This window comes from Bos javanicus, chromosome 28 (genome assembly GCF_032452875.1).
Source record: "Bos javanicus breed banteng chromosome 28, ARS-OSU_banteng_1.0, whole genome shotgun sequence".
NCBI lineage: Eukaryota > Metazoa > Chordata > Mammalia > Artiodactyla > Bovidae > Bos > Bos javanicus.
In genome coordinates, this window is record NC_083895.1 from 14161111 (window position 1) to 14188126 (window position 27016).

At 41.7% G+C, this 27016-nt stretch overlaps 1 protein-coding gene across 7 annotated transcripts in view; it reads left to right on the plus strand.

Moving 5' to 3' along the window:
- CHRM3 (cholinergic receptor muscarinic 3) overlaps positions 1-26514 on the plus strand; it is a 559389-nt gene extending 532875 nt beyond the window's left edge. For all 7 annotated transcript variants that reach the window (XM_061404943.1, XM_061404948.1, XM_061404947.1 and 4 more), the window contains one exon: positions 22482-26514. In XM_061404943.1, the coding sequence (XP_061260927.1) occupies positions 22482-24273 (1792 nt within the window). In that variant the 3' untranslated portion in view covers positions 24274-26514. The remainder of the gene's footprint in view (positions 1-22481) is intronic.
- The last annotated feature ends 502 nt before the right edge of the window (positions 26515-27016 follow it).

The window sequence follows — 27016 nt, forward strand, 5'->3', positions numbered from 1 at the left end:
CTAACTCTAGGTTTGTGTTCAGCCATTCTTTGTAACCAGTCTATACACACTGAATTCTTGTTGAACGTATGAACATGTTACCAAATGCAAGTTCATGTGTCCAATCCATGGTGAAGACAAACAAACCAAAATATCAGAGTTTGGAGCAGAGAAAGGTTTATTACAGGGCCATGCAAGGAGAGGGTGGCTTGTGCCCCCCAAACCCCAAGCCCTCAAAGAATTTCAGCAGGCTTGTTAAAGGCCAGCAAGGGAGGAGTGTGATTAGTTGTTGCAAACTTCTTGGTGTTGAAAGCCTTTGTTGTTGCAGCTGTCCCCGTAGGTCAGGTCACAATGTTCCTTTATACCTCCAACAAGACAAATGTTATTCTCGGTTCTGTAATTTTTTATCTCTATGTGGATGGATTCTTCAAGGTCAAAGCCCTGAGAATGGGTTCTCCTGTATATTTCAGGCTTTGGGCAGCATTCTTTTATGAAAGGTGCAGAGCCAGCATGACTAAGCAGGCAACAGAGCACAAAGGTTAAAGTAAAAGGAACAGAACTAATATGGAGTCAGATGTGTTCTTCCCTATTACAAACATATGAATAAATGAAATGTAAGAAAAGCAGCAGAGGATGGAATATCTGCTTACCTATGCCTGCTTTCCCGCCACTTTACTTCCTACATCTGTGTATACATTTATCCACACCTCTAATCTTTGGGTCCTTTTTTTTTCTTTTGAAGTATTATTGAAAGTGCTTCTCTTAAAATTTTTCTAATGCAAATAAAAAACACCCTAATCAAGCCAGTGTTCCATAGGAAACATATTCATCATATGAAAAGAGAACCCCATAAACAAACACAAACATCAACCTGTTTGATGGAAGTTCTGTGGTCAGGAGAGCTAAATTTGCCTGCTTTATGCTATGCTCACTTTAGCCCCCAAAAGAGTATGTTCACATCCTAACCTCTGAGAACTTAAGAATGTTACCTTATTTGGAAATTTTACCTTATTTGGGAAAAGGGTCTTTAGAGATGAAATTTAGATCTTGGGATGGGACGATCATCCTGGATTATCTATGAGGGTCCCAAACCTAATGACGAGTGTCCTTATAAAAGATATCCAGAGGGGAAGACAAAAAGGAGGTAGCAAAGTGACCATGGAGGCAGAGAACCCAAGGGATGCCTGAGCTACTGTAAACTGAAAGAAGCCTGTAGCCCTACGACACCTTGTTGAACTTCTAACTACTAAAACTGCGAAAGAATAAATTTCTGTTGTTTTAAGCCATCTAAATTGGAGTAATTTGTTATGGCAGCCAAAGGAAACTTAATACACTGATACATGATGATTATATTAAATGCTTCTTGGTTTCATTAATGAAGCTTTTTGAGGCTGATGTGGTTCATCTCTTTTGTGTAAATGGATGATAAGGCATAAGAGAAATAGCTTACCACAGGCATCTTGAAATATCTTCTTTCTTTTAGTAACTCTGGTTTTATGTACATGCCTGTGCATGCACATTAAAGCTATCAATCCTACAGTGCATAGTAGTAAGTTTTAAGTATTGCTCTTCCTAGGTAGTCATTCAGCATGTCTTTGTTGAAGCTCTGCCCATCACTTTACTGGATGTTGTGGAGGGAAAGAAAAACTGAAACCTGTCTTATGACTTTAATGGTTCTGATGGTTTCATTCTTTTCAACTGGACTATAAACCCCTGAGTTAAAAACACATGTCTTGAAGTTTGTTAAATATCGTTCAAAGCCATAGCAGGCTGAATCTCTAGGAAAGGTGCCACGTGAATTCTTGTTCAGTGGCTGGTAGAAAACAAGTAAAGCATGCTTAGCTCCCACCTCAGATGTATTACAGCTAGAAGACAGGGTCTGGCTACTGGTCTTGATTCCTTCTTCCTGTCAAAGTGTTTGTAGTCTGACTGCCTATTTAGAATCTGATGATAAGACTTGTAGCTTGGGAAATGACCAGAAGGAATGCCTGAAGATAATTTTTATAGAGATCATTGGAAAAAGTGTAACAGGCAGCAGATGCCTTAGAAGAAATGAAAAATAATTGATATCTCTGATATAGGAAGTCATTGTTTAGTTCCAACTTTGTCACTAAATAAACTCAGTTGCTGTTCTTGAGAACCAATGGTTGGGGAAACTCATGTGAGTGAAGTCCATACTCATCTAAGTAAACCAATTGTCTTGTTGACAGTTACTGGCAATCACTTTTTGTACCCTGAGAGAAATATTACTACGTGGCTTTTGTACTAAAGCCCTCAGTATATTTTTAGCGGCAGCTGAGTTTATTTGGAGACAAAGTTGGTACTAAACAATGAGTTCCTAAAATGGGTACTTGATTGTACTTTAATCCAGCCGACGGCACACCTGCTCGGTGCCTCCTTCATCCATATGATGACTAAGCCATTAATCCTCTGTAAATGTGACACCGCTGTGGTTTTTCACTTAAAGGTCCCATGAAAGTGAAAGTGAAGTCGCTCAGTCGTGTCTGACTCTTTGCGACCCCTTGGACTGTAGCCTACCAGGCTCCTCCATCCATGGGATTTTCCAAGCAAGACTACTGGAGTGGGTTGCCATTTCCTTCTCCAGGGGATCTTCCCAACCCAGGGATTGAACCTGGGTTTCCCACATTGCAGGCAGATGCTTTACCCTCTGAGCCACCAGGGAAGTCCTAAAGGTCCCATAGGGAACCTTTAGCTCCCTAGCAGGCCCTTCTGATAGAGTGGAAGGTGACTAAGCTAAATAACTGATACAAGTTCACTAGGTTGAAGTCGGTCCTACATCTTGCTCCTTCTCCGTTCATGTCAAATAGAAACTAACCTCTCTCTGGTTCCCCACTATATTATTGAGGGGAAGACTAATTTAAAAGCTCCTGAAACTGTTTCTATATGATCTTGTAACCATTTCTAAGTGATCCACAGAGTTCTGTTAAGAAATTTGGTACCATACAGTCTGCTCCCATAATTTCTCCTTAAGTACGCTTTGTTATGTCAAGCCAGAGTAAGTCATGGGATGGTGATATTTTTAAGTCAGCAAGGAAGATAAGAATGGTTCCTGATGCTTGCTAAAACAAAGTCTAAGCCTTGAATTGAATCTTCTCTCATATCCAAACTTTGGTGAGAGAAGAAAGTCTTGGATTGAGATTGAAGGCAGCCCAAAACTGATTTTGAGCCATGGATGGCCAGCAGAGTGGGGAGATGTGCTAAAGACCAATGATACTACTTTCGGGTATGTGCACTGAGAGTTTCCAACCCTGATGGATATGTATTCTAATTTAAAATATCACAGGGAGGAGAAAATAGACGTTCCCATGGAAACATTTTCTCAGGACCAGCTCGTCTATCTTATTATCATATCTTATTTAAATATTTCCTGGAATCAGTTTTCACTTAATCCTTCTGTATGTCTTCTTCGGTGGCCATGGATAGCCTAACATCTGGTCAGCGGTGTTCTTTAAATAAATTGCAAAATTGTGGGCAGTTCCTTCAATTTCCATAGGTCTGCTTACAATAGTTGCAGATCTCGTATCATGTGAAAACCACATTAGCATTCACTTCCAGATCTGTAATTAAGAATTTTAAGTTTGCTGAACCTCACATTCCTTCAGGAAATACAGTAGACACCTGCCTGCAGCTGGAGATAGCACCATTCATTTGTCACAGGTATGCTGTTGTAGTCCAGCTGGGCTCCAATAAGCCTTACTGGGCATCTGTGCATGATGTTGTACCAAATACAGGGAGAAAACTGTCCCATAAATGTTGCTTTGGCATATTGTCGTATCAAAATGACCTCCTACTTGTTATTCTTTATTATTCTCAGAGATACTAAATCCCCCAAATGTGATGTTTGCATGTCTTGATTTGTCGCTTTTTCCTCCTTAAAGGACTTGCTTATGTGCCTCACAGCGTTGTGGGATGGGTCCTCTTCTGGCTGTGCATTGATACCAGCTTACCATCAGAGGGAATTCACTCTTCCTTTTTTCCTTATTCTCCTCTTTTCTGATGGGATCATTTGATGGTATACAGTGGGAACTCATGGGTTCTCAAACAATCTAAAAAACTGATTACACCATCAGACGTCGAATTCCTTGAAATACATTATACCTGGGCAAGCTGAATTTCCCTTCCTCACAACATCAGGATTTCTAGCCACTCTACTTGCATGTGTTTGTTGAGATGTTTTTGCAGAGACTTTCATTACCTCTAAATATGAGAATACACATATTGAGTACTTAGTTATGTGCAGAGATTTGTAAACACTCAATATCATAATCATAACTAGATCATCTCAATTTTTATTGGAATCAGGAGAAAATTTACTGTGAGTCTAATAAGGCAAAAACTTTTAAGTTCTTCCACTTGCACAGGACCCCTGCGGGAGAAAGGAGTGGAAGTGAGGGCATTTTATATTCGTCATTTTGTGTTCTTTTTATTAAAGGAGAATAATACATTTAGAGAAGCTCCAGTCTCTACAAAGTCTGCATTCTAGTTGGGATATATTGAAATATGAGTTTTATAAAAAGCATGTTCTTATATAATCTGCTTTTAGAGATGAAAAGACTCCCATGGTGGCTCAGACAGTAAAGAATCCTCCTGCAATGCAGGAGACCTGGGTTTGATCCCTGGGTCAGGAATATCCCTGAAGAAAGGAATGGCAATCCATTCCAGTATTGTTGCCTGGGAAATCCCATGGGCAGAGGAGCCTGGTGTGGGATCACGAAGAGTCAGACACAACTGAGTGACCAACACATAGAGTTGAAGGGTTTCTTGTTGTGGCTGTTGTTGTATTGATGGTCATTGTGATGTATTTCTCTGGAGGCAGCTGCATTGTGATACCAACACTTGTATATCATTAAGAATGGCAATGAAAAATGAACTGGATAAAGCTGAGACATGTCAATGCCCTCACAAAGAAGCCAACCAGTATATTAATCAGCTTCCCCAATTAATTTTCATCAATAACTTCCTACAGCCAGGTTTCCCAATGTGCCAGAATCAGGGGAAGAATGCAATGATCTCAGTGTTGCTTCCCCTGGCATGTGACACTGACCCAGAGGTCTCAGGTCATCTTAGCATTGTTACTGAGTCCAGGCCTATACTGGACCCTGCATGCAGGGCAGTAAACTGAGAGATGAGTTGTTGGGGCAAGGAACCGCAACTTTATTTGGAAAGCCAGCAGGCTGAGAAGATGGTAGACTAGTGTCCCAAAGAACCATCTTCCCCAAGTTAAAACTCAGGCTTCTTTTATACTAGAAGGGGATGAGATGTGGTTCGTGCAGCTGTCCTTATAGGTCCAGCAACAGTGTTCCTATAAACCTCCAACAAGACAATTATTATCTTCTGTTCTGCAACTTTTTATCTCTATATGAGTGTAAAAATGTTAAACCTTTAAAGATCAAAGCCTTGAGAATAGGTTGTCATGTATATTTCAGGCCATAGGCAACATTCTTTAACAACAAGTGGACAGCCAACATTATACGGAGTGACACATTATATATGGTATTTATGGAGACATATATGCCAAATGTGGAATGGCACATAGTAATCACTCAGTGGATGATAGGTATCATTGGTTATTATAGAATTGGTTTTATCACTGGCCATGTTGTAGACCCTGAAATATATCAGTTCAGCAGTATGCCTAGCTCTTTGCAATATGCGGTGCAATCCCCAATATGAATGTGGTACTCCATGCTAGGTCACTTAGATCTTGAAGACCTTAAAATCATTTGAATCTGGGGTTAGCAATTGCTAAAAGAATTCCTTTGGTGAATTATGGTCACCCAATTGTTACATATTAATTCTATGAGCTGTTTGATACATGTTATCAACAGTAAGATAGAGCTTATAATAATATTTACTACAGTTGGACACTTCATATCTGAACTACTGAATTATATATGTGTGTGTGTGTGTGAGAGAGAGAGAGAGAGAGAGAGAGCTCAGTCATGCCTGACTCTTTGCAACCCCATGGACTGTAGCCCACCAGGTTCCTCTGTCTATGAAATTTTCCAGGCAAGAGTACTAAAGCAGGTTGCCATTTCCTTCTTAAGGGATCTTCCCAACCCAAGGATCAAACCCACATCTCTTAAGACTCCTGCATTGGCAGGCGGGTTCTCTACCATCAGTGCCACCTGGGAAGCCAAGACTTTTCTTATATTATCCCAGGAAAGAGAAACACAAGCCTCACCTCAAAGGGTGAAGTCACCTGCCCAGGTAACTTGGGTGTGCATGGACAGCTTGCCTTCAGGTGTATCTGGCTCCAAATAATCCATTGGCTGGATTGTATATGCATATGAGCCCCATTTCTTAACCTCTGGGAGCTTAGAGGCAGGTGGTGAGACATGATACTTTTGAACTCATCAGGGCAAGGTATTCTCATGTCAAGATCCTCAGGCCAGACCCGGGCAGCCAGTGTATCACTCAGAGGAAGAGCAAATTCCTTCTGAAAGAAATTCCAGGCACAAAACCACAATATTCAACCTGAAGTTATTTTTTGTTTGTTTTTATTCATAATCTCCAGTATAATTTCTTCTTTTCTGCTTGAATAAATCTTTTCATTTTACTGATTTCACACTTTAGGGTTTAATTTTTAATTCATGTTCCTCTTGCATTTTAGAGTAAGGATTCGCAGATTCACACCATTTTGCTGGACTAGCTCAACTTTCTTCCTTGGCCTCTTTGTTTTTCATCCCGTGGAGCCAGAATTAATAGTGATGTGAGCTTTAGTTTCTATTTGGGTTCAGGAAATTCAAAACAAGAGATCATTGTTTTCCAATATTTAATTATACAGGCTGTGCCAAAGTATACATTTTATTATTATTTTATTTCAATTCTCACAGTTTCTGTTCTTATTGTTTTATTTTAAGAAATAGCTAGTACTTTCAACAAAATAGTCTATTTTTCATATTTATATATCATATTTCAATAATTTCATTTCCATTTTATATTTTAATCAGAAACTGAACATGCCCTCGGAGTTTAGTGTTTTAAGAATGTTTTAAGCTCCGAATCCATCATGTACTTTATCAGAGTACTTTCATATTTATTCATTTGTTTGATTTTATACACAATTTTGTGATGGGGGCTACATAGTCAATGGATAGGTCTTTTAAACACTGGTAAACTGAGGCTTGCCCTTTTAAGGCCTTATAAAATTACAGTAGAGCTTGTCAGGGGGAAATGAGTCAGATACTTACTATTTTATTTTTTAGAGTATCTTAGGGATTTGTATTGGCTTCACTAAGACTCTACACTATTTCACTTAAAAGAATCTTCAGCAGACACAGCATCTCATGCACTTTCCTGCCCTGAAAATTCTATTTGAGCCAAAAAGCGTGATGTGCCAATAGATGAATCTGCAACAGTCCCTCATTAGGTTTTTCAGTTTGTTGCAAGCTAGGGAACATAATATACATTGTTTGGGAGTAAAATTTGGGGTCAGATTGCCTTGCTTCACATCTTTAACTCTGCTGCTGAGGAGCTGTGTGACCTGATTCAGTCGCTTAACTTTTCTGTGCCTCCGTTGTCTCATCGGGACATTAAGTAAAAGACACTTAACTCACAGGCTTGTTGTGCAGATAAAGTTTTAATGTGTGTAAACAGAGAGATCAGTGCCTGGTGCATAGTGAGTGCTTAAAAATACACATGTGTAATTTTGTAAAAGAGCACATTTGGGAAGGACATATCCATTTATCTAACAAATATTTACTTACTAAGTAAACTGTTACCGCTGGTTACCTCAAGGGCATGAGAATGAAAGAGGCAAGGGCAAGAGGACTGAATTTCTGCTTTATACACTTAGGTATTATGTGGAAATACTGCTTGTTCATGAGGAGTCCACTACTAGAGTACAGGTTAGGGGCAGAAGCCAGCACACCTGCATCGTAGTAGCTGTGTGAACCCGGGGCAGGTTTTTCAACCACTTGTTGTATCAGTTTCTTCAGCTTCAAGTGGAAAGCCCAGTAGTCTCCACCTCACATGATTATGGGGCTTCCCTGGTGGCTCAGATGGTAAAGAATTTCCCCGCAGTGCAGGAGACTCAGTTTGATCCCTGGGTCAGGAAGATCCCCTGGAGAAGGGAATGGCTACTGACTCCAGTATTCTTGCCTGGAGAATTCCATGGACAGAGGAGCTGGCAGGCTAAAGTCTATGGGGTTGCAAAGCGTCGGACATGATTGATGACTAACACTTTCACTTTCACGTGATTATGCTGAGGATTCAATGAGTTAGCACATGCACATCACTTAGAAAAGCACCTGGCTCCCTGAAGGACAGAAATTATCACAATAGCAAAAAGCAAACAGCAAGAGCAAAACCTGCAGCATCCTGAGGTCATCATGATGCTTCTCCTCAAAGTCATAAAAAAGAACTTAGAAAGCACGTCCCTGGAAGGACAAAAGAAATTAAAATTGTGATGTCTTGCTTTCATTTCCCTAGTTTCCTATTCTTCCCCCAATGCTTTTTTAAAATTGAAGTAGGGTGGTGGTTTAGTTGCTAAGTCGCGTCTGACTCTTGCGACCCCATGGACTGTAGCCTGCCAGGCTCCTCTGTTCATGGGATTCTCCAGGCAAGGATACTGGAGTGGGTTGCCATTTCCTACTCCAGGGAATCTTCCCAACCCAGAAATCAAATCTGGGTCTCCTGCATTGCAGGCAGGTTCTTTACCAACTAAGCTACAAGGGAAGTATTGTTGATCTAAAATGCTATCTTAGTTTCCCACAATGCTTTTAAATCTCTTAACCATGCATAACATTCTTCGCTGAGTATCTAAAGCCATCTTGCTAGGTTTTTACTCTGATGAGTGGTAGAGTTTATCCACTTTGTATTCTGTCTCCTTGTCCCCATCCTCCAATGCATCTTCTTCAGTAGAATTTGTTGTGATCTTCAGGGCTTTTTGCTTTCAAGTTGTTGAGAGAAATCATGATCACTATGTCTTTTTCTTGCCTGATTTGCTTTTATAAGAAAAAGTTAGCATTTATAAATAAATATAAATATTTATATTAATAAGATTTGTTTTATATTAAATTTTATTAATAAAGCCATGCATATCAAATATCCATCCACTAAACATGTTATCTATTGAGAAACCATTTTACTTTAATCACAACTAGAAGTTCTAAGAAAGACTTGGAAACTTGAAAAAAAGAAAGGAGGAAAGAAAAGAGGAAAGCAAAATAAACCTTTGGTACTGTCCCTGAAGATTTATAACTTAATAGTCAAATGAAAATACATATATACACAGAGTAATATTTCAAATATTTAAAAACAAGGAATGGCACATGTGGCTGCCAGTCCAAGTGGTCACCTCATCGAGGCCACCTTGCTGGCACATTCCAGGGACCCCAGTTCTGAGTGTGAGGATGAGGTGGAAGAGGCAGGGTCTCCCACTTACAAAACATCTGTTGAGTGATGGCAGTTGTATCAGATGCTTCACCTGTTCTCTCACTTAATCTGCTCCACAGCCATGCAGAGTTACTATTATTACCTGAAAGTCATTGCTCAGCCATGCCCAATTCTTTGCGACCCCATGGACTAACGCCCACCAGGCTCCTCTGTCCATGGGATTTCTCAGGCAAGAATACTAAAGTGGGTTGCAATTTACTATTATTGTTATTCTTAATGTTCTTATGTGGAGACTGAGGATCTCAGAGCTTTTATCACTCACCAGAGGCACAACAACTGGTAAAGAGTGAGCAAGGACTCAAACCCAGGCTATCACCTTGCAGGAGTCCTAATGCCGTCAGGGTATGTGACAGGTGTGAAGGGTGTGAGGTCCAGAGTACATGCTGGAGCAGCAAAGAGGGATTACAATAATTGTGTATTATGTGATGCTGTTTTTCCAGAGAACTCTGCGTTTGTACTGTGCTGACTGCCAGATGAACCTTGAAAGAGAGGGTGTGGTTACTTGGGAACCCGTCTCTCTTTCTCTGAGGTAGAAGAGGCTGACGTGGCTCTGGACAGTAGCCTGGTGGTCCAGGGGAGGGTCCTCTCTCCCAGCCTCACCTTCTCCCAGTTCACAAAGATGGATTCCACCAAATCCTCTTTTCTGGGGTCAGTCCCAGCCAGATGCCTCCATATCTAAGGTCACTTTGAGAATCCCAGAGTAGTTTCTCAGCACTCTCTACATCTGAGCCCTGAGCCTGTTGCAAATACAATGTCTATCTCTTCCTTCCAACCACCTTCACATTCTCCAAGCGCATCCCCTGAGCCCTTCTGTTCTTGTTCTTAGTTCGCCTGTCCAATGATGTTGTCAACCTCAGAGATGACGCTGGGTGGAGGCAGTAGTTCTGGGTCTACTCTGGGAAAGAAATTATGCTGCATGTCCGAGTAAAAAGTCAAGTAGCAGAAGATGGAACCTCCAGTGTAGCGAGGGAGACAAGTCGAATCGCTGTGTGCTGGGATGGCAGGATGTGCAGGGCATGCAGGACCACTGAGCGGTGGACTTGGCATAGGCTGTGCCATGTCTTCAGAAGGCTGTGTTCTGTTTTTAGTGCGTGGCAGCCTGGAGTTCATATTCCTCACACTCACAAAGTAGCCTCGCCTTTCTCTCTGCGTGGCAGTGATTTTGTTTAGTTGATGGTGTCTCCTAGTGGTTCCTGGACAACAAGAACTCTGTCCCCAGTGCGAGGCCTGCAGTAAGCCCTCAGACACACTGACTATCTGAAATAAGAGTGGAAAAGCTGCATAAATGAATATGAGATTCATCCTGGTGGGGAGAGGTGGAGAGTGTGATTTCCAGAGAAAGTAAATGTGAGCTGATTCCGGAAGAGACTTATTGTTTGCCAGGTGTGTGAGTGCCAGGACGTTTTACAGATTTTCCTGGCAAAGGGAATGTTGCAACATTTTCTACATCTCTGTTGTCTCTTTATGCTAGAGTTTCTCAACTTCTGCACTACTGACCTCTTGGGCTGGATGATTCTGTATTGTAGGGACTTGTCCAGTGCATCGTAGGATGTTTATCAGCATCTCCTGGCCTCTACGCACCTTGTGCTGGTAACATGTTCTCCCCAAACTGTGATAAAAAATGCCCCCAGATGTTGCCAAATAGGGCAGAGTCACCCTGGTTTGAGAAATCAACCAACAAATGTTTTATGCTCAACAAATGCCAGCTCTTGTGAGCCTTGAAAAAAGCCAATCTATAAAATCAAACAGTCATAGAAAATTATTCATCTTAACCATTTTTTGAGAAACTTTCATGGACCCATCTGCCTATTCTGAGTGCTTTCTACTATCCTATCCAATCCTCAAGAATGATAATCCCCATTTTATAGATGAGAAAGCAGGATCAGAGTGCTCAGGCAGCTTGCCTGCGTGGCAGAATCAGTCTGTTTCTGGCCCTAAGGCTCTGTTGCAGGACTCGTTACACTGTTTTCTCCATGTCCTCTACTTCTGCGTTTTTGCAAACAGTCTTCTGTACATGGATGAATGAGGGGGTGGTGGTGCATACAGGCTTCCGTTTAAAAGGAAATCAGATGTATAGTCTGTGTTCAGATGAAAAAGTAAATAACTCTGATAAATGTGGACCTTGAAAAAAAATCATAACTCCTCCAGTTTAATCATGGACTGTGTGCTTAGCTGTCCAGTCGTGTCCAACTCTCTGCAACCCTATGGACTGTAGCCCGCCAGGCTCCTCTGTCCATGGAATTCTCCAGGCAAGAATACTGGAGTGGGTTGCCATTCCCTTCTCCAGGAGATCTTCCCAACCCAGGGACTGAACCCAGGTCTCCCACATTGCAGGTGGATTCTCTACCAACTGAACCACCAGAGAAGCCCAAAAAGTAATCATTAGACATCAAAATCAAGCCCAAAGCACTTTCTTCCCAAGTGTCCTTTCCAAATGTAAACCAAAATGTCAGAAATATTTAGCCCCAATGACTGTTTTCACTAAAAGATTTCCAATCAGAATTATTTCTACAATTATATTAGCTCTAATAGCATTATAGAAGCACAGTCTTTGAAATAAGTAGCAATGAATTTGCAGAATGTTGAAACCCTACTGAACGTATCTGCAGTCATAAACGTTTGCAGTGGAAACAAATCCAGCAGCTGTACACTGTCCCTGTTTTTCCCTCAGAAAAGGACCACATGAGGAGTGTGTGGACTCCAGTGCGCAAAGTGGGCTTACAGATATTTAGAAAGAACGTCTTCACCTATGTTTTCTCATTTTTTGTCATATCTCTAGAAGTTCTAACAACAGAGATTTTAGGCTTGGGCATACTGAGGCAGACGACCACTAGTCCCGCTTAAGCTTTTGTTTTTGAGGTAAAATCATGTTATTTTAGTAGCAATTGCTATGCCTAGGCAGTGCTGATGCAAGAACTTTTCCAAGCATCCTTCATTTTTGTTGTCGAATTGAATAAAACCTATGAAAGGCGGCAACCGAGGGAAGCAGCACGATGCATCCACTTTTTGAAAACAAGCTTTGTCCTTTTAAAATGAAATTCTGTTCCAGTTTTGGCTTCTGAGATGTTCTGTTTGCACCAGGAGCGACTGCACCATATTAGGGCTCATCTGTCCTCCCTGCGGCTTGAAATGAATCACACGAGCTAAGTTCACAGAGTTTGATTCTGACTGTGCGCGTCTGAAAAGGTTGGATGCCCTTTAAAGACATGTTTGATTGCCGAGCGTGTGTTGATCCTGTTTGATATCCTCCACGGACTGCGTGACTGAACTAAGCTGAAGTTTCCCTGTCACCAGCCTGGGGAAACAGGCGGCGCTTTGGCGCCTGCAGGAGTGGTTGTTCTCCGAGTCAGCTCTGCCACCTAGTGGTCAGCGATGGCATTTCCTGTGTGCGACCAAGTTCGCTTTGGGAAAAGTCATTTCAATTGTTGAATGCTGTGGTAATTGTGACAGAAAACAGAGACACGCTCTTAGCAAAGAAAGCAGTCCAAGAGACACTCAAAACAATCCCTGCAACATGATGTGTACTGGATTCCAAATATGGAAGAAGCACTAAATATTTGGTCTTAAAGAAAAGCATGTTTGTGAATTGCAAAGATATTTTTGGTTTCCTCCGGTCATGATTAAAACAATAATAATAGTCGAACTCATTCAGACTTATATTAAAAATTAAGTTACACATTTTTTTCTGAGTTCAGGAGGTTTAAAAATTGAGAAGCCTCAGTCTTTTTTTCAGAATGAGCTGCCAGAATGGTTGGAGAAAATAAAGTTTGTCTCCTTGGAATCCATTATTTAAAAAGTCTTCAGATTTATATTGGCCTTTTAGGGTTCTCTAAGAACTTTCATATGTGTTTTCATATTAGATATTTAAACATGTGTTTTTGTTTTAATTTTTAAAAGTCATCTGTATATTTTACAGATGTTTAACCCCGAATATTTTTTATTCCACAACTAGGGGGAAGGGAGGAAATTTCTTACAATTGTTCTTCACTTTCCCCTAAACTTAGTACTCTCAAATTGTTCTTTGATGTTTTCTCTTTCAGTCTTATTTTAAATTTAAATAAAAGATGTCAAATTATCCACTGCAGTGGTTTTCAAATATAACACATTTCACATCATGACTGTGTATTGAATACATGTTTGTGTGTGTGTGTGTGTGGGCACATGCTAAACAGAACTTCTGTGAAACAATACTTAGGTCATTATGTGGTTCATGCTCTGGTATATCCTATTTAATTCTATTTATTTTCTTGTTTATTCTCATGCTGGCCCACTTAATAACTCCTGACTTTTAAAAAAACTAAGTGAATCCATTCTGCTTGTGCTCCTAGACAGGATGTAGTGAAAACGATCTAGGAAAATATACACTCAGAGATGAAATCAAGAACCATCCTGTATGGACAGTTGTAACTAACCCATATGAAAGAACTGTCCTCCACCCAGAATCCAGGAGGGCTCTCAATGGTGCTGATCTCACCCACGGGCAGATTATGTTGTTTTGCACTCCTTTGCCTGGGGTCTGGGCCCTGGACCACTTCAATAGCAAAGCTCTAAATGTCCCAGGACCCCAGTTACCAGCTCCCACCTGAACAGGGCAGGAACCTGCTATAGATCCCAGAGGGGACCTAGAGCCTGCCCCCTGCCCACTTCCGCTCCTACTGGATGAACCTCTTTGCCCTTATGCAGGCTGCGCTCCTAGAATTCCTGCCTGGGACCACTTATAAAGTATTAAAGCAGCAGGCTTACAGGCATCTCTGGTCCCAACATCTGTTTATTCTTGAGCATTCAAAAGCAAAGTTCCCTTAGCTCGCCTCCTCTCTGACATAAGTCACTTCAGTGAGAGTCAGCTCTGAACTCTCTTGACTCAAAATTTACTACCTATACAGCATATAAGCTGTTGAGTCAGGATGAGGAAGAGAGTGTGGAGCATAGAAGTGATCATCTCTTCTCAGAAAAAGCACCTTAAACCGAAGACGTTAAGTCCGGGTTTATCATTGTTTCATTTGAGTCTCACCTAGAACCCTGCTTCTTAGAAAGTCACATGTTACTTATAAAATGATAGCTATACAGGAAGAAAGGGAAGTGCCTGTCATATCGAATAAGGACTTTTATTAATATTTTTATTATACTCCTTATGAACTTTTGATCAGGTTTTTCTGATGTCAAACCGTACACCAGTAAGACATCCTCCCAGAGCAGAAGGATCCCTTTTAGTGGGTGAATCTGGAACGGTGACACGGAATCCAGAGAGATCATGGAAAATGTCTCAGGTACAGGGACCTGAGTGAAGGTTGGGAGAAGATCTTTCTCATTTGTCTAATGTTTAGGCCACTATACCGTCCCTTAATGCTCAAAGATCGATGTGTCTGCAGCTCAGTAGACCTTATCTCTAAAGCTCTGTCTTTACTAAGAGTATTTAAAGATCAAATGACCATATATACATGGATTTATTTCTGAGCTTTCTGAGCTTTTCTGGCTACATTAGTCTCCATTTAGGCCGGAAGAGGTGTGTATCTTGTTTTATTGCACTTAGCTTTACTCCTCTTCATAGATACTTCATTTTTTTATAAATTGAAAGTTTGTAGCAACCATGCATCAGTAAGTCTATCTGAGTCATTTTTCCAATAGCATTATTTTTCAATTAAGGTATGCACATTGTTTTTTCAGGCATAGTTCTAGTACACGCGGTATCTGAAATTTTAAGTGATATTAGATATTGAATTAATGTTGAATTATAAAAAGAACAATTACCACTGGTAAGTATGCCAAAGAATTCAGATCAAAGATCACTTAACAGTTCATGATTCACAGGCTTTCTAATGATGAGTCAAAAAGCCCCTAATGTAGGCACGAAGGCAGGTATTTAACGAACACATTATAGATAGCTGGTCCAAACTGTAGGTGTCTTTCCTCAATTCTTGTTTCTTTTATATTCCATATTCCAACAAAGCATAATTGGACTGGAATAGTATATAGCTTGTGGTGCTCCTGACAATTCACAGAAATGAAATGAAAGAGAGAATTGGTCTCTGGCTGATTTCCAAAATTCCTACTTATATTCTTTACCATTATATCAGATGAGTAAAATGAGTTGATATTGAATGTAAACATAATGTGTTACTTCCAGGGAGCAATTTGACATTGCCTAAAAATTATGAGCTTTTGAAAATGATTTTATCCATGTCCTTGTTCTCATCTGAAGTGTGAGTCCATGGAAGGCAGAGTCTTGACTTATTGAATTCAGTAGCGCTGATCTTAATGACCTAAAGCTAGTGGTGGTCCAGTGAAAAGTGTTGATGCTGCACATGGCTGTTATGTTAATAAGGACCCTTTCAGGGGCAGCTAACAATAGCCTTTCTCAGGCAGACCAGACAGCAAAGGAAGTGGTTAGCTTATATCACTGCCAAATTCAAAGTGGTGGGGTTGACTTCAGGAATGGCTTGCTCCAGGTTTGGAAGGTCATCATGATCAGACCATCTCTGCTCCCTCACGTTCCTTCCCGTCTCTCTCCTTCCCACATATCTTTCCTCTGTGCTTAGGTGCTTCACCAATTTTCCATGTGGGTATAAATAGCAGCACCCAGGAATCCCAAGGAACAGAGAATTACCCTCTTTCTTGCCAGCATCCCTATCAACTCCCCAAATTTATTCTTACTGCTCCTGTTTGCATGTTCTTCAGGCCCATAACTAAGGTTATGGAATCAGAACCATGTGATTGATGCCCATCCAGAAATATGTTCTGTAGATGACAGGCCACTTCCTAAAGAAGGACTGAAGGAAAGACAAATAATAGACATCCATTGCATGGTCTTGATAAAAAGCAAAAAAAGAAAAAGAAAGAAGACTGATATATTATCTTTTTATATAAAGCACTGGGATTATTAGCCACGGTATTTATTTATAATAATATCAGCATGGCATAAGTGATGAAAATAGTTCTGCAGGATGTGATCAATTCCATATGACATGGGAGTGGAAACTTAGTATTTAAGGCACTTTAAAAGGTGCTGAAGAAAGTTACATGAGATTCAGAGCACATCAGTGACTGGAGTGAGGTGGGAGTAAGATGAAGCAAGGAATGTAAAATCAGCTGAACACAACTGATTTATTTATTTACTCACGTATTTTTGGCTGAGTGGGGTCTCTGTTGCTGCACTGGCTTTTCTCTAGTTGTGGCTAGCAGGGGCTGAAACTCTTCATTGTGGCACACAGGCTTCTCATTGCAGCGGTTTCTCGCTGTGGAGTGAGGGCTTCAGTAGCTGTAGCATGTGGCCTCAGTAGTCGCAGCTCCCGGGCTCTAGAGAACAGGCTCAGTAATTGTGGTGCCCAGGCTTAGTTGCTCTGTGCATGTGGGATCTTCCCAGACCAGGGATCGAAGCCGTATCTCCTGCATTGGCAGGCGGATTCTTAACCACTGAGCCACCAGGGAAGCCCTGACAAGGGGGCTTAGCTGCTGTGTCCAGGAAGCTGTGGAGTGAAAGGTGGTGGAAATATAAAAGCTGTTCAGAGAGCACAGATCTTCGTCAACTTATGATAGGGATACTCCTGATGAACCCATTGTAAGTTGAAAATGTTGTTAAGTTGAAAATGCATGTAATACACATAACCTACCTAACATATACCTTAGCCTAACCTCAGAGAAGGCAATGGCACCCCACTCAAGTACTCTTGCCTGGAGAATCCCATGGACAGAGGAGCCTGGTAGGCTGCAATCCATGGGGTCGAAAAGAGTCGTACACAACTGAGCGACTTCACTTTCACTTTTCACTTTCATGCATTGGAGAAGGAAATGGCAACCCACTCCAGTGTTCTTGCCTGGAGAATTCCAGGGATGAGGGAGCCTGGTGGGCTGCCATCCATTGGGTCGCACAGAGTCAGACACGACTGAAGCGACTTAGCAGCAGCAGCAGCAGCCTAACCTACTTAGGACACTCACTCACATGAGCCTATAGTTGGACAAAAGCATCTCATGCAAAGTTTATTTTATAATGAAGTTGAATGGTTCATATTACTTGCTGAATACTGTACTGAAAGTGAAAAGCAGAATGGTTGCCTGGGTACAGAATGGTTGTTAGTGTGTCCGTTGTTTACCCTCTTGATCATGCGGCTGACAGACCTGTGGCTCTCCACCACTGCCTAGCATCATGAGAAAATCCCATAACTCATATCACTTACCTGGAGAAGACATCAAAATTCAAAGTATGATTTCTGCTGAAATGCATATCACTTTTATACCATTATAAAGTCAAATATCTGGGGGTTGTCTGTATATAAAAAATGAGCAAGGTATGGTGTCTGAAAAAGAGAAATGTGTAAGAGTGATAGAATGAAAATAATCCTTATCTGAACAAACATAGTGGAGCACTTTGGAGAGGCATCCTCAGCCCCCTAATAGAAGAGTGGTCACTAATTGCCGAGGCAGGTCATTGAGCAAAGGTGTCTCACTAAAGACAAGGCTGATCTCATATATGTAGCTGTAGGTGCGGTGGAGGAGGTACCAAGGCAAACACCTTTAGAACTATGCCAAACTGGGATCTGCATGGAGAAGGGAGAGCATATTGACTTTCCATATATGTACCTTGGAAAGTGAAAGCAGAAGTCGCTCAGTCGTGTCTGACTCTTTGTGACCCCATGGACTATACAGTCCATGGAATTCTCCAGGCCAGAATACTGGAGTGGGTAGCTGTTCCCTTCTCCAGGGGATCTTCCCAACCCAGGGATCGAACCCAGGTCTCCCGCATTGCAGGCAGATTCTTTACCAGCTGAGCTACCAGGAAATCCCTATGTACCTTGGAAGAAATCGTAAATGCTGTTGAGTACCCCAAACAACATGTAGCCCTTCCTAAATACGGACATCCCTTTGAGAGGGAGCTGGGAGATATAGATGAGCTGACAGCACCTAATAAAACCCAGAAAAGTAAAAGGAAATAAAGGAAAAAAAAAAAAACGCAGCAATTACCTGTCATTGGGAATTAGTGCAATGTAGATTTCATCTATGGGAAAATAGTGATGGATTATACAGTTTTTAAACTAGGCAACCCACTCCAGTATTCTTGCCTGGAAAATCCCAAGGATAGAATGCCCTGGTAGACTACAGTTCATGGGGTAGCAAAGAGTCAGACATGACTGAGCAACTTCACTTTCACTTTCTCTATAATATAATAATACATTATATTTAGACTAGTTACAATATTCTACTATTGCAAATGGTGCTGAAGTGAATGTATCTAAATGTATTTATGAATGCAAAGGTGTGTGTGCTTACATATGTCCAATCACATATGCGTATACATGATACATATATACCACATATAGTCACTTTAAATATTCTTCAATTAGACTTTAAAGAGGTATATAATGAATTGTACCCAGTTAGGAGGGACAAGTTAGGAGCCTGGGGGGCTACAGCCCATGGGGTCACAAAGAGTCAGACACGACTGAGTACCTAAGCCCAGCACAGTTGTGTGGATGACCTGATGGTGAGGCAGAGGAATACTACAGTTAAACAAAGAGGCAATAGGCTTGGATTACCTGGGGATGAATCTCTGTCCCTTTACCTTTACTCGTTAGCTTGATTCTTAGACAAATTACTTAACCATCTGGGTCTCAAATTCCTGTTAAAAATGATATTATTTTAAAAATTAAATAAGATAGTGCTTATGACAATTTGCAAAATGTGTACCATGTAGGAAGTATTATGTAATAAGTATTTCCTTCTATCATTTATTATTGCATCAAGTTGAGCTCTTTGACCACCAAAGCAAAGTAAATTCACTGTTCAGTAAAGAATAAAAGGAAAATAAAATGGCAGATACTGCACTAATGCAGCATGTATTATAAGCAAGCTCTGGTCTAAGTACTTTCAGTTCAGTTCAGTTCAGTCGCTCAGTTGTGTTCAACTCTTTGTGACCCCATGGACTGCAGCACACCAGGCCTCCCTGCCCATCACCAGCTCTCAGAGTTTACTCAAACTCATGTCCATTGAGTCAGTGATGCCATCCAACCATCTCATCCTCTGTTGTCCCCTTCTCCTCTTGCCTTTAACCTTTCCCAGCATCAGTGTCTTTTCCAATGAGTCAGTTCTTCGCATTAGGTGGCCAAAGTATTGGAGTTTCAGCTTTAGCATCAGTCCTTCCGATGAATATTCAAGACTGATTTCCTTTAGGATGGACTGGTTTGATCTCCTTCCAGTCCAAGGGACTCTCAAGAGTCTTCTCCAACACCATAGTTCAAAAGCATCAATTCTTTGGCGTTCAGCTTTCTTTATAGTCCAACTCTCACATCCATACAATCACTACTGGAAAAACCATAGCTTTGACTAGACAGACCTTTATTGCCAAAGTAATGTCTCTGCTTTTTAATAAGCTGTCTAGGTTGGTCATAACAGAGCAAGCATCTTTTAATTTCATGGCTGCAGTCACCATCTGCAGTGATTTTGGAGCCCAGAAAAATGAAGTCGATCACTGTTTCCACTGTTTCCCCATCTATTTGCCATGAAGTGATGGGACTGGATGCCATGATCTTAGTTTTCTGAATGTAGACTTTTAAGTGAACTTTGATGAGAGAGAAACTTTCCTGACCAGTTACCACTGGATTCTAGGTTGAATTTATTCCATTATACAAAATGTTTCATTCTTATTTCTCAGTGAGGAAACTGGGACTCAAAGAGGTTAAATAATACCCAAGATTTCACCCTCAGGAAGTTTTTGAACTAAGCTTTGAATCTATGCCTTTGGGACTCCAGAATCTTCCTGCTACTCCTTAAGCTGTTTCCATAAGGCATGCTATGAACCTCACAGCACTCCTTTGAGAGCTGCCCCTACCTGCAGTATCTAAAGGCTTAATTTGGACTCTTACCATGTGCACGTGTCAACATATTTGTACTGTAAACATTTACAGTGAACACTTTTAACCAAGAGCCGCAACATGGTAGACCACGGTCTCAATAGATTCTTGTTGTGATTCTCATATGTTGTATTTGTGGTATGACACTCACTGAGGAATGATTCACTGAATAAAGTCCACAAAGATTGGTGGTATGAGAATCCCAGAGTCAGCTGTGATGTGAAAGTACAAGCCTGGGGGTTCTAAGAGGTTGAAGCAGGTCTCAACCTAAGGCTCTCCCTGACAGTACAGAGGGTCTTACTAGAGATGTATTCGTTATAACCATTCTTGGTCATTTATTTATTTTGGTAACAACTGATTGACAGAACCAATTGCAAAAAAAAAAAAAAAAAAAAGTGATACAAATAAATGTATTTACAAAACAGAAACAGACTTACAGATTTTGAAAACAAATTTATGGTTTCCAAAGTGGAAATGTGGGTGGGGGAGGGATAAATTAGGAGTTTGAGATTAACATATATGTACTGCTGCTGCTGCTGCTAAGTCGCTTCAGTCGTGTCCGACTCTGTGCGACCCCATAGACGGCAGCCCACCAGGTTCCCCCGTCCTTGGGATTCTCCAGGCAAGAACACTGGAGTGGGTTGCCATTTCCTTCTCCAATGCATGAAAGTGAAAAGTGAAAGTGAAGCTGCTCAGTCATTTCCAACTCTTCACGATCCCATGGACTGCAGCCCACAGGCTCCTCCATCCATGGGATTTTCCAGGCAAGAGTATTGGAGTGGGTTGCCATCGCCTTCTCCAATATATGTACTACTATATATAAAATAAACAATCAACAAGGACCTATTGTATATCAAACAAGGAACTCTAGTCATATTCTATAATAACCTCTATGTGAAAAGAATCTGAAAAAGAATGAATATATGTGTATGCATAACTGAATCACTTTGCTATACACCAGAAAGTAACACAACATTGTAAATCAACTATAATATAAAATTAAAAAATAAAAAAGAACTGGGACTTCCTGTGTGGTCCAGTGGTTAAGACTCTGCTTGCAATGCCAGGGCTCCAGGTTGGATCCCTGATCAGGGAACTAGATCCCACAAGTCACAACTTTAAAAAAGATTCTGCATGCCACAGCTGAAAAAGATCACATTTGCTGAAACTAAGACCCAGTGCTGCCAAATTTAAAAAAAAAATTGTTTTTCAAAGAACTAATTTTAGTTTTGCAACTATTTATTGCATATGGTACTAAATGCTTTTTCATAACTAGAGATAACGTATCTAACTACTAGAAATATTCAGAACTGGTTCGGTTCAGACTGTTCAGTTCAGAACAGTCTCGTCAGGGTTCTGCATATTATCAAGCAAAAGATAGCTGCCTTGTATACTGTTCCCAACTGTTACAAAGAACCAGTACATTCCTTTTTCTTACTGTGTGTCAAAGAGAAACTATAAAGTGATGTGATTATATGCTTACTTCCCCCCTTGCTGCTGTTGCTTATTCCACTGAGGCTTACATGGCTGGAATTCCCTTAGAGGTGCAGTGTCTAAAGCCTGGGATAGGTAAATGCCCAGGTGGATAAAATGCAAATGAGTAAGATCAACTTCTCATGTAGCATGAGAATAAAGCAGTGCTGAATATCATAATTGCATCTATAATATTTCCCCTACTTTTCAAAACATGAGAAGGAAGAAAGGGTTTTTTGATAGCGCCATTGTGTGGAAGTATTTGTGGTCTGTAGAAATGTGGAAAATGTGGAGGAAAAAAACACAAAGCTCAGTGCATGCCACCAGCTAATTGTGCTACCTCGAACAAATCGATCTGTGCCTGCCCTGTGCTCCTCACCTTGATTTAATTTATTTACTTTTATCGAAATAAACTTGACAACTCATGATCTTTAAAATGAGAGAATGAACCTGATGTGCAGGTCCGTCTCAGGTTCATATTAATAGGGCTCCCCTGGTGGCTCAGAATATAGACTCCGCCTGCAGTGTAGGAGACCCAGGTTTCATCCCTGGGTCGAGAAGATCCCCTAGAGAAGGAAATGGCAACCCACTCCAGTATTCTTGCCTGGAGAATCTCATGGACAGAGGAGCCTGGCGGGCTACAGTCCTTGGGGGCACGCATATCATCCAGTGATAGGTCTTCCGTGTCTTTTAGAGGGTGCAATGCAGAAAGCAAATCCAGTGAGGGCAGTAACGGTCCTGACTCCATCTTTTCTCTTTTCTCCCCAGACTATGTCAGAGAGTCACCATGACCTTGCACAATAACAATACAACCTCACCCTTATTTCCGAACATCAGCTCTTCCTGGATTCACGGCCCTTCGGATACAGGGCTGCCCCCAGGAACGGTTACTCATTTTGGCAGCTACAACATTTCTCGGGCAGCTGGGAATCTCTCCTCTCCAAATGGCACCACCAGTGACCCTCTAGGAGGTCATACCATCTGGCAGGTGGTCTTCATTGCATTCTTAACAGGCGTCCTGGCCTTGGTGACCATCATTGGCAACATCCTGGTGATAGTGGCATTCAAGGTCAACAAGCAGCTGAAGACAGTCAACAACTACTTCCTCTTAAGTCTGGCCTGTGCTGACCTGATTATTGGGGTCATTTCGATGAATCTGTTTACTACCTACATCATCATGAACCGATGGGCGTTGGGGAACCTGGCCTGTGACCTCTGGCTATCCATTGACTACGTGGCTAGCAATGCCTCCGTCATGAACCTTCTGGTCATCAGCTTCGACAGATACTTTTCCATCACGAGGCCGCTCACGTACCGAGCCAAACGAACAACAAAGCGAGCTGGTGTGATGATAGGTTTGGCTTGGGTCATCTCCTTCATCCTTTGGGCTCCTGCCATCTTGTTCTGGCAATACTTTGTTGGGAAGAGAACTGTGCCTCCAGGGGAGTGCTTCATCCAGTTCCTCAGCGAGCCTACCATAACCTTCGGAACGGCCATTGCTGCCTTTTATATGCCTGTCACCATCATGACTATTTTATACTGGAGGATCTATAAGGAAACTGAAAAACGTACCAAAGAACTTGCTGGGCTGCAAGCCTCTGGAACAGAGGCCGAAGCGGAGAACTTTGTCCACCCCACGGGCAGTTCTCGAAGCTGCAGCAGCTATGAGCTCCAGCAGCAGAGCATGAAACGCTCAGCCAGGAGGAAGTACGGACGCTGCCATTTCTGGTTCACGACCAAGAGTTGGAAGCCAAGCGCCGAGCAGATGGACCAAGACCACAGCAGCAGTGACAGCTGGAATAACAATGATGCCGCTGCCTCCCTGGAGAACTCCGCCTCCTCCGACGAGGAGGACATTGGCTCAGAGACCAGAGCCATCTACTCCATCGTGCTCAAGCTCCCAGGTCACAGCACCATCCTCAACTCCACCAAACTACCTTCATCAGACAACCTGCAGGTGCCGGAGGAGGAGCTGGGTTCAGTGGGCTTGGAGAGGAAACCCAGCAAACTTCAGACCCAGCAGAGCATGGACGATGGAGGCAGCTTTCAGAAAAGCTTCTCCAAGCTTCCCATCCAGTTAGAGTCTGCCGTGGACACAGCCAAGGCCTCTGATGTCAACTCCTCGGTGGGGAAGACCACGGCCACTCTACCTCTATCCTTTAAGGAAGCTACACTGGCCAAGAGGTTTGCTCTGAAGACCAGAAGCCAGATCACTAAGCGGAAACGGATGTCCCTCATCAAGGAGAAGAAAGCGGCCCAGACCCTCAGCGCCATCCTGCTTGCCTTCATCATCACCTGGACCCCCTACAATATCATGGTTCTGGTGAACACCTTTTGTGACAGCTGCATCCCCAAAACCTATTGGAATCTGGGCTACTGGCTGTGCTACATCAACAGCACCGTGAACCCCGTGTGCTATGCCCTGTGCAACAAAACATTCAGAAACACTTTCAAGATGCTGCTGTTGTGTCAGTGTGACAAGAGGAAGAGACGCAAGCAGCAGTACCAGCAGAGACAGTCGGTCATTTTCCACAAGCGGGTGCCTGAGCAGGCCTTATAGAATGGGGTGCGTTCAATAGCCGTCACCATACGCACACATCAACCCACAAACCTTAGGAGGGAGTAAGGCGAGGGTGGGGGTCGTCTCTGGCACTGATAAACATGTTTTTATCACCCAGACGTGAAAGAAGCTGCCTGTTTCCCGGTCCATTAAATAAACCCATTTTAATATCAAAAGTCAAATACCTGTTCAGCCAAAAATAAGTAAGCTTATTACTGAATATGAAGGAATTTATTCTGAAATAGACTTTGTTTTTTTCTTAAAGAGAAGGAAATAATTTTTTCATAGTAATTACACACCCAGATTGGTCTGCCTGGGTCTTTTAATTCCCGTTAGCTCTGGAATCCCGGTGAGCATAACTAACTGGCCCAGTTGTCACATGTTCTCCAAGGATCCCCAAAGTGTCCATCGGATCCCACATGGAACATGTCAGGCTAGTGAAGCCATGGTTCTGAAAATCTTTCATACGTTGCAAAACAGCACCTCCTCGTCCCAGTAGAGCTCCCTGTCTTCTCATCGGTGTGTCATTAAGCTCTCTTTGTGGACTTGATTCTTGCAAAGTACTGTTTTGTGCAGTTCAAGTTTCGTACAAATAAAAGATATATAAGTATATATGTGTATATATATATATGTGTGTGTGTGTGTGTGTATGTGTGTGAATTCCACGCACACACACGTAGTGTATATAATATAATGGGAATTAATGAACTGGCAAATTACTCCGGCAATAGATGCTTTCAGTACTTTGGTGACTAAAGTTTCTCTAGGATCCTAACACAACGTCAAAGTGAAATAAACCCAGTAGTGTTTTGGAAACCAGGGCTGTTTTCCTGGAGAACAGGCAGCAGACAGCAGCCAGGCTCTCTGGGCTGATCTGTGTAGGACAGTCAGCCGAGCGAGTCAGATGAGCACCATGGTCTGACCAGATTCTGAGTAAGTTTTCACCTTTGTTGACACCCTCAACAAAGCTAAATCAAATGGGGGCCCCCTCTGTGCCCAAAGAATGAGTCACATCCGTGGCTTTGAATTTAATGGTCCAAATCTGAATGTTTCCAACCAAAACCTTTGCTATCTTACCTGCTTGAAATTTAATAATAGTGCCACATTTGAATTTCATGCACAACATTATCTGGGGCAAAGCAGAAGAGACCTCGTGAGGGCCAGAGAGGAACACAGGATTTGATTTTTTGCTACTCAGCATCTTTAAATGCGAAAGGGCTTAAACCTCTTGTCACTTTGCTGTGACCAATGCTTTCTGGTGTTCATTGTGTGACCTTCACCCAGAATAGGTGGGGTTGGCAAGTCCCAAATCCTCTGAAGAAAGTATTACACTCTGAAAAGTATTGCTGCAAATTGATTTCTTTAGTACATTTCTAAAAAGTGATTTTTGTGTTCTCTTCTGAATTGACCCAAATGCTAACTGTTCTTTTTGGGGGGAGGGGCGCTGCTGTGGCTGTCATCTGTGTTGCTGCTATAGTTGTTGAGGTTCCTTTTCTCCTTTTGTGGGGGCTGCGTGGGGAGTGGGAGGGGTGGGAGGCGGGGGGCTGAGGAGAAATCTTCTGTCTGTACAGGGTCTCTGTGTCGTGAACCCGGAGCCAGGTTAGAAGCTGCTTCTGTTTTCAGTGTGAGCTGGTGTTTACAGCAGATTTTGACAACAGTGGGACTGTACTCAGTGGTGTCTGTGTTCCTGAACTATTTAATTTCGTGTTATGTTTATAAGAAGACATATTTATGCATATTTCACCAAGTGTCTATTTAATGTTGATAAATATTACTCTTCAGTCTTCAGTAATGGTGTGTCCCTTGAAAGTGATTGTTAAGGTCCACTTGAGCAATGAGTAGGGTATATTGTGCTTTCTTGTTGCTAAGAAGAGGAAAAAGTCATCCTGTTGGTGTCAGGAGGTACCTAACTCTGTCTAGGTAGTAAAAAGTCAACCGCAACTTTATTGTAACGGTCTAATACTGTTCTAGTTAAACCTGATGGGAACTGATCAAAGCAACCCTCCAGCAGTGTGTTTGAAATCACATGACAAGGGGAAAAAAGCAAATCTGCGTAATTGAAAGAGTGGGGTTTTTTGGCCCACGTTTGACCAAAGAGTAAGAAAAAACAGAGACTATTTTCTAACGTGTGTAGCAGACTACAGAATGTTATGTTATCAACCTGTGAAATGTCTAGTGAACAAGTGCATCTATATTTTATAACTCACGTTGGCCTGGCACTAATAAATTTGTGAATGCTGATTCAAGTCTCCCTGTACATCAGTAATTCCCATTCTCTTTGAAACTCCTATCTTGCCTCCCTCTTGAAAGGCCAATACCTGTATTTTTAAAAGATATAATTAAAATTAACACACGGAGAATCCCTAAGCTGTAGTGGAACTGTGAAGTTTAATAACAGGTCTACTCAAACATGATTGTCTCCTGAATCTTGTCCCTTTATGATACTGATAATGGAAAAAATGAAAGACATCTAAGACATCAGCTCTCTTTTTTGTGTTACTGGTTTAATTATAGAATTATTTTTAAATCTCCTGTGGGTGAAAACTGCTTTTACATACTGACTGACTCTGTTTTTAGAAATGTATGTCCCACTGACTCTGTTTACGGAAATGTATGTCCAACTCTTAGATCATTATCAGAAAAGGAAAATAAGAAAAATTATTTTGAACACAAAGAATTTAGAAGTATAATCAAAGATGTAGTGAAATGTTTAGAACTGGACCATGCATTTCTCAAAGGACTG